This window comes from Chrysochloris asiatica, unplaced genomic scaffold (genome assembly GCF_000296735.1).
Source record: "Chrysochloris asiatica unplaced genomic scaffold, ChrAsi1.0 scaffold00238, whole genome shotgun sequence".
Taxonomy (NCBI): domain Eukaryota; kingdom Metazoa; phylum Chordata; class Mammalia; order Afrosoricida; family Chrysochloridae; genus Chrysochloris; species Chrysochloris asiatica.
In genome coordinates this window covers 2,048,362-2,059,950 of record NW_006408756.1, presented here as the reverse complement: position 1 = coordinate 2,059,950, position 11,589 = coordinate 2,048,362, and the positions used below count along the sequence as shown (strand labels likewise).

Sequence of the window (11,589 nt, the reverse complement as noted above, 5' to 3'; positions counted from 1 at the left end):
GTGCTTAGATACCTGGATTGAGACACAGGCTGAATAGGGAAGCGAGGCCGAGTGGGAGATACAGAAGTAGACAACCCATAAATATGTAAGAGTTTGAAAGAGGAAAAACAAAAGAATCATTAACTGATGGGTAGAGGGCAGTCATGTGTTTACTCAGATAACAGGGAGGGTAGTGTACAAAAATGGGTAGGTTGGCAGAAGAATGATGAAGACAGGTGAAGCCACAGGGAGGTACACAGGGGCTGAAGGGGCTACATACAGGTGCATAAACTAAAATCAACGATGTTCTACAGGTAGATACATGGAGACACTTGCTGACTGGGGATGGAAAGAACGTGAAATCTTACATAGCTATACATACAGCACAAATAGACGAGAGTTTACGGAGGATACTGGTACGTGAGCATTTCTCTGTCCTGCACACATGACTGTGAATGTGGTGGAACATACAGCAGGCAAAATGATGAAAACTTCTCAGATATTACCAAACATCTTAATGCAATGAGTAGCTGAGCCTGGGGGTTCAGGACCATGGTCTCAGGGTACACCATGGTCAATTAACATAACATAGTCCACAAAGACAATGCTGTACATCCTACGTTGGTTGAGTAGCATCTGGGATATTAAAAGCTCATGAACGGCCATCTGAGGTTTCTCCACGAGCTGCAGAAAGAAGAGTAGAACTGAAGATGCCTGGAATCAATTAGTCCAACAGACTAACAGAACATGGGAAAATCAGTCTCCATGAATCTGAGATCAGAAGAGCCAGCTACGGCTACCAACCGCTCTGAAAGGGATCACAATAGAAGGTCCTGGCTAGAGGGACAGAATGTGTGGAACAAAACTCAAAATTATTTTTATAAAAGCAACCATGAAATTATGTTCCTCAACCACCCTTAAGGTCTGGAAGGGAACTCACCCCTGTGGTCCAATTTTCAACTAAGAAGTGGGCAGGGATATAGGGGGACAACAACACTAATAAGGTATGCTCACTAGGAATGACAGAAGGGTCAATCGTTCAAAATCAAAGGGGCACCAGATACATAAGGACAAAGGTGAGAAGGGCTGGGAAGGAGGGTGGAATGGGAACAGGAACCACAGGGAGGAAGTGGGTAACTTGTTACGTGCAGGGGGCTGCAATCACTGAGAAGAAACAAAGCGTGTGATTTGTTGAATGTAAAACTGATGATCTTGTCTGTAAACCTTCACACAATTCACAACAGAAAGTTTAAAAACAGAAAACAACAAATACTGGCAAGGGTGTGGAGAGACTGGCACCCGCCTACCTTTCTCCTGAGACTATAAAACAGTGCAGCCATGTCAAAACCAGTATGTTGCTTCCTTCAAAAGTTGGAAATAGAAATACTGCACAACCCAGCAATCCCTCTACTAGGTATATACCCATAGGAAATTAGAGTCAGGACACAAGTAGATATATGCACACCGACATTCATCACAGCACTATCCACAATGCAAAAAGACGGAAAGAGTCTAAATGCCCATCAATAGAAGAATGGATAAACAAACTTCAGTACATACACACAACTGAACACCAACCAACACTGAAGAATCACGGTGAGTCTGCAAAACCACCTCCTAACATGGATGAAAGAACCTGGAGGCCATTATGCCGAGGGAAATTAGTCAGTTACAAAAGGACCAATATTGTATGAGACCACTACAATAGTCAAGAAAGGGAGTTCATGCTAAAAGAAATATTTTTTGATAGTTGCCAGAGATGAGAGAGTAATCCAGTGGCTGGAGAGCAGACACAAATTAGCTCAGGTGATGGGGAAGGCAAAACAGAAGAAGGGAGAGGTTGGCAGGAAAAGGATGAAGACAAGCGAGCCACAGGGCGGTATGCGAGGGTTAAAGGGAATGGACCTAAACGTGCTGCACATACAATGACACAATAGTGTCTGTGGGTGAGTACATGAACAGATCAACAGCTGAATGGGTATGGGAGGGAGAGTGGGGGCACACCCACAAATATCTAATGGTTTGAAAGAGGATTTTTGTACACAGGGATTTACGTTTTCTGAAAACAATTGAGACTGTAGCGGAGCACATGGGGGCAAAACGATGGCAATGGCTTCGTTGTTAACAAACATCTTAAGGCAATGAGTTGCTGGGCCTGGGGGCTCAGGACCATGGTCTCAGGGGACACCAAGGTCACCTGGTGTAACACAGTCCTGCTTTGGTGAGTACCGACTGGGGTTCATGAGGAGCCATCAAAAGTGCAACTATTCTTGGTCTCTCCATATAGAAAGACGAGGGACGAAAACTGAAGATGCTTGAAATCAACTAGTCCAATGGACCAATGGAGCACGTCAACATCAGTCTCCACGACTCTGAGACCAGAATGAGATGGCGCCCAACTCCCACTACCAACTGTTCTGAGAGGGATCACTTTAGAAAGTCCAAGACAGAGTAGGAGAAGATGTGGAACAAAACTCCAAATTATAAACAAGACGAGGCTTACTGGTCACAAAGAGACTGGAGGAACCTGAGACTATGATCCTCGACCACCCTTCTGGTCTGGAGCAAGACGCACCCTCCTCATGGCCCAGTTTTCACCCAAACAGTAGAGAGGTATACAGAGGAGAGAACAACATTAGTAACAGTAGATGCGTTTACAGAGGAGAGATCGACGTTAGTAAGATCTGCTCACCGTGGAATGGTCAATCATTCAAGATCTAAAGGGCAACATTTACCTCAGGATAAAGCTGAGACGGGCTGGGAGAAAGAGTGGACTAGAAACAGGAACCATAGGGATAACTACTGTTGCATGGAGGGGGCTACAGTCATTGAGATGACAGTGTCTGATTGGTTGATGCTCTTGTCTGTAAACCTTCATTCAATTCACAATAAAAAGTTGTTGATTGTTTAAATTAGAAACTATTAGAAATCAATGGAAATCCTAGAACTGAGAAGACATGAACACTCACAAAAACAACTTCACGGGATGGGTTTAACACAGAGAAGGTGGGAGGTAGCAGGGTCATGACTCCTGAAGATAGCTGAGGAGAAATGATCCAGTCTAAGAGCACAGTGGAAAAAATACAGAAAAAAAAAAAAAAAAAAACATAGTCTCAAGAGACCCGTAGAACAATTATCAAGAAATCTAACACACTATGTGTGATTTAAGTACCACAGAGAAGACTGGCATAGAAAAAAAGCACTTGAAGAAATAATGGTCCAAATGTCCCAAATACAATGAGGACACTGACCTACAAGTCTAAGCAGCTCATTAAACCACAAGCAAGCAACATGCACAGACAACCACAACTAAACACAACACAGACAAACGGCTCAAACAATCAAAAGATCTCAAACAGGTAAGAGAGACACTCGGCATTCAGGGAACAAGGAAAAATTCAGGGTTGGGCCCCAGAAAACAGAACATCTTTTAAGTACTTAAAGAAAAAAAAAAAAAAAACTTTCAACCTGGAATTTTATATCTAGGGGAAATGTCCTTCAAAAATGAGAGTAACTTACGACCACTTCAAATAACCAGAAGCTGAGTGAATTCACTGCGAGGAGAGCGGCACAATGATAAAGACTGCCCTTCAAACCAAAGGAAACGATGCTGGACAGCACCTCCGATCTACAGGAAGGAATCAACAGCACCGGAAATGGTCAACTACGTAGACAGACGTAAAACACCACATTTTCTTTCTTCCTGTAACTTACTCGGAAGACAACCGACAGTTGTCAGTGGTGTTGTTAGGTGCTGACAAGTTGGTTCCGACTCACAGTGACTCTACACAACAGCCCAGTCCTGCACCACATCCTCACTTCTAAGCAGCATTCTGGCTATAGTTCTTCCAAGACACAGTTGCTTTTCCAGACGTCTATAGTACTTTCAACATTCTTTGTCAATACCATAATTCAAAGGTATCAATTCTTCTACAATCTTCGTATACACTGTCCAATTTTCACATGCATATGAGGCGACCGAGAATACCAGGGTTTGGATCAGGTGTACCTTAGTCCTCAAACTAACACCTTTGCTCTATAACACTTTAAAAAGTTCTTTTGCAGTGGATTTACCTTCTAGAAGCAAGAATAACCACATTTTAAGGTGGTTTTATAACTGCTATAAAGATACAAGTAAGACATTAAACAAAGCCAATCGCTAGACATTTAGATAAACAGAAACACGCAAAGACTCTTCTTCATACGGCTCTCAGCGCTCCAGTGGGGCACACCCCTTTCAGCCAAAATTCTTGTCAGGTGCCGTCCAATTGGTTCTGACTCATAGCAATCCCACAAACAACAGAACAAAACACTGCCAGGACCTGTGTCCTCCTCAGTCGGTGCTGTCTGAGCCGATGATTGTGCGAGCCACCTCTTGGGGGTCCTTCCTGTTTACACTGACCCTCCACTTTACCAGGGACTGGTCCCTCCTGAGAACGTGAAACCAAGTCTCTCCATCCTCACTCCTAAGGAAGATCTGTTCTTCTGACCCAGATGTGTTCATTCTTGTGATTTCCCACATGTAATTGTCAAAGACAGCAGAAACCATGTCATCTATGGTAATTATTATGGTAATTATGGTAATCTAACTCACTTCTGGACAGAACTTTTAGCTCATTTTGGAATTCATAAATAAGGTACAGTAATACACATTCAGACAAACATTCCAAGATGGTTGAGACAACACAGAAATGGTAAGACAGCTGATTGTTATAAGTGAGTCTGTATGAATGAAGTGAGTTGTCAGGGGCCACCGTCGCCGCCACCCCACCCCACCCTCCCAGCACCTTCCGGACCCAAGCCCCCTGAGGCCACAGTACCTCTGTTCCTGATCCCGGTCCTGGAGAATCCACTTTCCTCCTTTTCCTGGGCCCGATGGCTGCCAGTGCCGTGAGGTTGGCATCGCGCTGTCTCATCTGGGCCAGCTCCTGCTGCTGCATCTTTGTTCCGAAAAGAAACCAGCAATGTCATTTCCTGCACAGGCTTTCTGCTTACTACGAAAATATTACACAGACACCACCAGGCTTTCTGGAATATTCTGATTTCTTTAATGTTTTTTGCTTGTCATAGTAAGCAGACCACTTCTACAATCAGAAAATATGGACTTTTTAGAAAAGCAATAAATGCCCATCCTAGAACGCTCACAAAACACAGACACGGTGACAATACAGCAGCTAAGTGCCAGCCAAAGAGAAAGCCCTGTTTCTTTTTTTAAAGGACACAAATCGTTTGCAGAGGAAAGTCTCTGGCCCGGCATTATCCGACACGACCTTGCATGATCCCATCATCTCCACAAGTGTCTGGCGTTCGCTACACTATTTTCAAATGTACAATAAAGATGGTGCATCCAGAGAAACCTACCTCTTTTGCCTTCTGTTTCAACCGTAATTGTTCTGGGTCTTCTTGTCTGGATCGAGACTATTTTTGAAAATGACAGAAAAGAGTCTAAGTCATAGGGTTACATGCATACTGGATTGTTAAGAATCTTACAGCCAAAAGAACACTTCAGGTTGCACAGTGTGAAAAGAGTGTTCTTAAGAAAGTCGTCGGCATCTTTGGATAATATGGCCTTTGGGATGAGTCCGCCAATTACAGGAAGCTGGTGGAGGATGGGGACTGTGTGTCCAGTCCAGGGCCCTCAGTCACCTCTGGTCCTATTAATAATGAACCTTGGTGGAGCAGGGATTAAGCACACGACCACTAACGGAACGACTCAAACCCAGCAGCCCCTCTGTGGGTGAAAATGTCTCCTTCCATAAAGAGGACAGCCTGGGAACCTTCGGGCCCACTTTGCCTCAGTCTAATAGGATCATCAGGAGTTGGAGTTGACTCAACGATGGTGGCTTTTACATTTCCAAAGGAAACCAAGCTGACTGCTGTCTATCTGATCCTAGCTCACAGCGAGCCGACAGGTCAGAGCACAATGGTCCCACAGGATCTGGCCAGCTCTCATGGCCACATCAAGGAGCCAACAGGGAGCCGAGCCCACTGCACAAGTGTTGCTCCCGGCTAGGTGCCTCCCACTGCAGCCCCTCTCCACCCTCCCCGCAGGCCAGCAGGACTGTGTGAACCCACCACTTGCCTTTGCTGCTCGCATCAGGATTTCTCGCTCCTGCTCGTCTTTCCTCTGCTTTTCGATTTGATCAAGCTGTTCAAAAAACTTGAGCTGAGCCCGCACATCAGTTGCCTGCTCATACCTCTCATCATCCTGCCAAAAGGGTGAAAACACTGTTTGTCATAAATCAGGGAACTGAGCACAGCCTCCTCCCTCCATCCTCTTCCTCTTCCCACGGCTGCTTTGACAGCAAGGAGCTGCTCCCTTCATGGACAGTCACTGTGCCTGGTATACGGAGCTTGCTGATGTCTACAGAAGAGCATCTCACATTGCTGTCTGCACACGGAGGGCCCTCATGCAGTGTCTCCTAGTTTCCACACTTTGGTGTTGTTTTTAAAGCATTGTGGCCTCAATATTTTCACACTAAATGCTGTTCTCGAGGCGCTGACTTCTGGCTTTGGTGAACACACCCCATCCCTGCGGCCTCTGCTGATGGCACCCCGACTCTGTGGTGTCCCGAGCGCAGCCGTCACAGGCAGGGACGCACAGTGGGCTTGAAAACCTGCCGTCTGAGGCTGGGGCACCAACAGGACAAGGTTTCCAGGTCCACCAGCAGGCAGGCAAGACAGGATCACTGGGGGAGGGGGCCACAGCCCAAAGGTGCTGATGCCAACCTGCTGGTTCCCATGTGGCTCCCTGGTCCCAGGCAAGATGAGGGCAAAGACTCCATTATTTTCTAAGCTGACTGGGTTCCCCTTCACTGTCCAAGCCCCACAGAGCAACCTCACACAGCTATCTGTCCCACTGTTCCTACAGCTGAGGACACTAAAACCTACTTTTGTAGAAAATCCAACACCGGCCTCAGCCTGGACGTAGGCCTAGGGCTCCAGACGGTGTGGGGTCAGGAGCCCACACAGGGCCGCGCCTTACCTTATATGAGAAATTCTTCTGCTGAGCTGTTTCTGATATCCTCTCCACAAGGTTCTGTAGCCTTTGCTGCGTGGCGTGTGACACATAGCTTACGACATCTGGGTGCAGTTCTGTGATGCCGTGCTTTTTACCTGGGACCAAGTCAGGCAGTGAGAAACATTCTCAATCTCCCCTCATGTCTGCTCTGCTTTTCTCTCACACGCCAGTTACTGCCTCCAACAGGCAGCCCCACAGGAGAGGGGACGAGGGCTCAGAAGTGCCTCCGGTGCCCAGCAGCTGTCACACTCCACCAAGTGGACAGGATGATGACAGTGGGGCTGCCAGTAGGAGGACACCTTCCACGTCAAGCCTGTGACGCTCGGCCATCAACCACCCAAACTCACCGATTTCTAATATTCTTCTCTGCAAAGGAGCTGGGAGGAGGAAGGTTTCATCTTTACATGACCGCGTTAATGTGCCCACAAGTTCAGAGTTTGTGGCTAATATTCTTGCACTTTCTTCTGACAGGTTTACTCCTGCCATGGAGGCCACATCGTTGATGTCATCGTCATCCCTAGAGAATAGGAGACGAGGTCACTGCTCTGTATAAGAACATGTCAGACTCGCAGTTCCATTGGGAATCACCAAGGGAGGGCCAGGGCTGCTGGGACCCCCGGCTCCTGCCCTCCTGCACTTCTTCCACGGCCTAAGGGGGCACTGCCTGTTTTCACGGGAGAACAGAGCATGTGGACCCAGGCGGAATGGCGGAAACCGATGGCACTTATTGCTCTGAGGAGCTGCGCCAAGCAGAGGTGTTTCTCTCCATTTTCTCCACTCACAGGCAGCATTCATCTCCGTATCAATCACCACCTCAAAGACGGGACACAGGGTGGACAGAACTGTTCCAGATGCATTTCCTCCAGACAAGCGTGCCCCCCGACCCCCAAAACCACAGGCTGACCATCGGGCCTGGAGCAGCCCCAGGATGCCCACCCCTGCTCAGGCCCCAAGTTGGGCTGCTTCTCCTGACACCATACTCCACTGGAAGGGCCCCAACTCAGTGTGTCGACTGCACTGAGGGCTGTCCTGAGTCCGCTCCTGCCTCAGCTCTGGTCCTCTGAACCCCGACAGTCACAGGGATCACAGAGAGCACCCAGGAGTGCTGTAGGCCGCATTCTCAGTACACAACAGGCAACCAAGCTCAGCCATCCTCACCCAGCATACCGGAGAATGAATGCCTGGTCACAGGCAAACAACTGCCCTTATGGTCAGTGAGCACTTCCAGGAGAGGCATGCCCAGACCCTGGACACCCCACACTGCATGGAGTGACGCCACTTGCGCTCAGCAGGTGACGAGTCTGTCACGGTCTCTATTCACTCAGGCTGATGCTCTTGTTTCCCATTTAGCCAGTGGGAAGGGCTATTCCAGCACGTGGACTTCCCAATCTTTGAACGCTTCCTGGCTTTGGGGCATTTGACACGGTCATTTTCGGGAGACTGGAATTAAAAGGACAAGAGCTGGGGGTGCTGCAGTGAGCAGAGACTAAGTGTGAAGAACGCAAGGGCTCCCACACACACTTGTGCCCACATCCGGCCCTGCGTGCGTGAACCCCCAGAGTGGGGCTCTTCCAGCCATGATCTTGCAAATCCCACAAAATCATTGTGTGAAATTCACTCTAAGCAAGGTGCTTGTGGCCCAGCAGGGGACTGGAGAGTTCTGCTAATGCAAACACCATGCACAGCCCTGTCTGAGTTCACTAGTGCCTCAGAAACAGGCATAGCAGAGATGTAGGCCTTTAACCAACAGTCACTCCCACCGCGTAAGGACTAGAAGTCCGAGGGCAGAGCTCTAAGGAGAATCTTGCTCTCTTGGTCAGCTCTCTTAACTCTTTGACCTTAGCTAACTGGTTCCTCTGGAGTCCCGGTGTGGTGCCCTAGGATAAGCACATGACCTCAAGGTCAATAGGAACCACAAGGTCAGTGATTCAAACTTATCAGCAGCTCCTCAGAAACCCAAATAGGGTTGAAATGAGTTGGAACCAATTCGACGGTCCTTAACAATACCCACCACCACCTAGGTCCTTAGAGATCTCTACGTATCTTGGCGTCTACTTACCCAACCTCTGCTCTGCTCACTTCTTTAATCTCTTATGTCTCAACAAAGATTGGCTCAAGATACCCCGTACACTAACCCAGCCACACTAAAGAACACACAGAACCCATTCCCAAGTAAGACTGTAACCACAGGCATAGAAGTTAGGATTTACAGCGCATTCCTTTGGGGAAACACAATCTAATGCATAACGTTCTATCCTTTGGCCCTCAAGTCATCATGTCCTTGCCCACATACAAAACACACGCACCCCATCACATCACCCCCAAAGTCTTAAATCAACTCCAAGTCAAAAATCTTCTTTTCTGAGTCATCCAACTCAAATACTGGTGAGATCTGAGGTGTATTCTGTCCTAGGGTAAATGCCTCTTCATCTGTGAACCTGTCCTACCGAGAATACAAGATGGTAGCACAGGCAGTGACATTCCCATGGCAAGTGGGAGAAAACGGAGGATAAGAAGGAATTACGGGGCCAAGTCCCAGCAGAACAATCTACATTAGCTCTCAAGGTTGGAAAGAATCCTGAGAGCACCCAGACTCTAGGTGTTGCCCATGCTCTCTGGATTCTGGGTGGAGGCCCTTGTCCCGGATCTGCTTTCCATGTGCCCTGGGATGGCAACTCCTCTCTCTTGGCTTTGGATGGTCCCGTTCTCTTAGTCCATCAGAGTGGAGACCCCACCCCTTGGGCCCTGGCAGACCTTGTTCTTCTTCTCCTCTTGGGAGCGGCAGCCCTGTAGCCTCAGCTTTGGGTGTCTTCTCATACACCTGGCACACCGTAACAGCAGCCACACTCCGTAAGCAGCTCATGAAGATCCAACTCTTTGAAGCCCCTCCCTCTGCTGCGTGTTTTCTTTCCAGCAGTTCTCCTGACCTCCAAGGGACTCCAGGGGTGCGCCTCTCCTTGTCTTAGGAGGCACAAGACGGAGCTCTGCTCATCTGCTACCTGCTTGTGGAATTCCAAGAGGCAGACAGCGTTCTCCCCCTTTCCTTCTCTCTCTGCCCCCTACGGTCCAGGCTGATAGATGGGTTTGTGCTACGGAGTTGCTTAGATCTGTCAGTCAGCCTTAATCTCTTTAACGAAAGGAGTGTGTAGCCACGTCCTTGCTGACCACACTAGGACATGGGCCCTCAGTTTGTACAGCGCAATTTTCCAAATCTTGAAGTTTTGTTTTCATGTTGCACAGCCCATATTCCTCCTCTGACATTTTACTGTAAGTTGCGAGGAAAAGCTATGTGGTCCCTTTAAAATCTTGCTTAGAAATCTCATCAGCCAGCTATCCAAGTTCATCACTTACGAGTGCCACCAAACATGAGAGCATAATTCATCCAGTTCTTTGCCACTGATAATGCATAAAGAGCGTTACCCTTTCCCTGTTGTCTCATGCTCCTGGTTTACGTCTCAGACCTCTCCCGAATGACTTAACCCCCACATTCTTAGCAATGCTCTGTGGCTGCTGTCACTTGTATTCTGTACGACCACAGAGACATTCTCTCACGCTCTCCTCATTCCTGTCTGAGCTCTCACCAGAGTTGCCTTAACACCTGTCAATTCTACCAACAGGCTACATGCCTTAGAGTTTATTCCCACTCAAAGTAAACTGACTCTCTGCAGGGTTTCCGAGGCTGTAACTCTTTACAGGAGCAGAAAGCCTCCTCTTTCTACCGAAAAACAGCTGGTAGTTGCTAGCTGCTGACCTTGAGGTTAGCAGCCCGACTTGTCACCAGCCAGAGCTCTTTTCTACTGCAAGGCAGCCTCTGCTCTTAGCCAGTTCCACAACTGCTGCACACTGTAGACATCTGTCACGGCAGCCCCATGTTCTAGCTGAGCTATCTGGAAACACGACAGACACGCGGATGCCTTAAGAAGTAAACCTTTGTTTTCTCAGTTTGGTGAGGCAAGCCGTCCCCATCCAGGGCACCAAGTCTCGGGAGGTGTTCTCTCTCCCTTGGCATGCTGCAGTAGGTTTCTGTCTCTTCAGCGGTAGCTTTCTGGTTCCCTGGAGATGTCCATGTGGCTTAGCACCCATCGCACACCTTTTTCCTCTCTGCTTCCGGGTTTAATCTTGTTTCTATCTCAAGAGAGTAACTCAGGACACAACTCACACTGACCCCAACCTTGTTAGTGTAACACAGACAACACATTCCCAGGGGGACTAAGAGGCAGCCAGAGAGATCAGGGTTCATAGGCATTTTGTAGGGACACAAATCAATCAGTAACAGGGCCCTTGTGAAGGTGGGACCAAGCAGTGAGGTGCAGGGAAACTGCAGGGGACTGCTCAGTTGGTCTAGGGTTAGGGTTAAAGGGAGCCAGTCCTAGAGGTTGGGTGCAGGGGGACCTCACTACCACAAAGAAGAGGAGCCAGGAGCAGAATGTGCCCTCTGGACTTAGGTGACAGAGAAAGCTGTAACATTGTGGCCACCTTGGTGCAAGAGGGCAGGAACCAGGAAGCAGCCCAGGAGGTGGCGGGGGACAGTAGATGTGGCACACATGGAGGAGAGAGCAGGGCATCCAGGGCATGAGGCTTGCTGGATA

General features: G+C 48.3%; 1 protein-coding gene across 1 annotated transcript in view; it reads right to left on the bottom strand.

The window, feature by feature from the left end:
• TAF4 (TAF4 RNA polymerase II, TATA box binding protein (TBP)-associated factor, 135kDa) overlaps positions 1 to 11,589 on the bottom strand; it is a 114,144-nt gene that overhangs the window by 25,367 nt on the left and 77,188 nt on the right. Inside the window, exons 11-15 of the mRNA XM_006873397.1 lie at positions 7,348 to 7,517; positions 6,965 to 7,095; positions 6,062 to 6,187; positions 5,341 to 5,397; positions 4,800 to 4,919 (exon numbers count right to left, since the gene is read on the bottom strand). Coding sequence (XP_006873459.1) covers positions 4,800 to 4,919; positions 5,341 to 5,397; positions 6,062 to 6,187; positions 6,965 to 7,095; positions 7,348 to 7,517 — 604 coding nt within the window. The remainder of the gene's footprint in view (positions 1 to 4,799; positions 4,920 to 5,340; positions 5,398 to 6,061; positions 6,188 to 6,964; positions 7,096 to 7,347; positions 7,518 to 11,589) is intronic.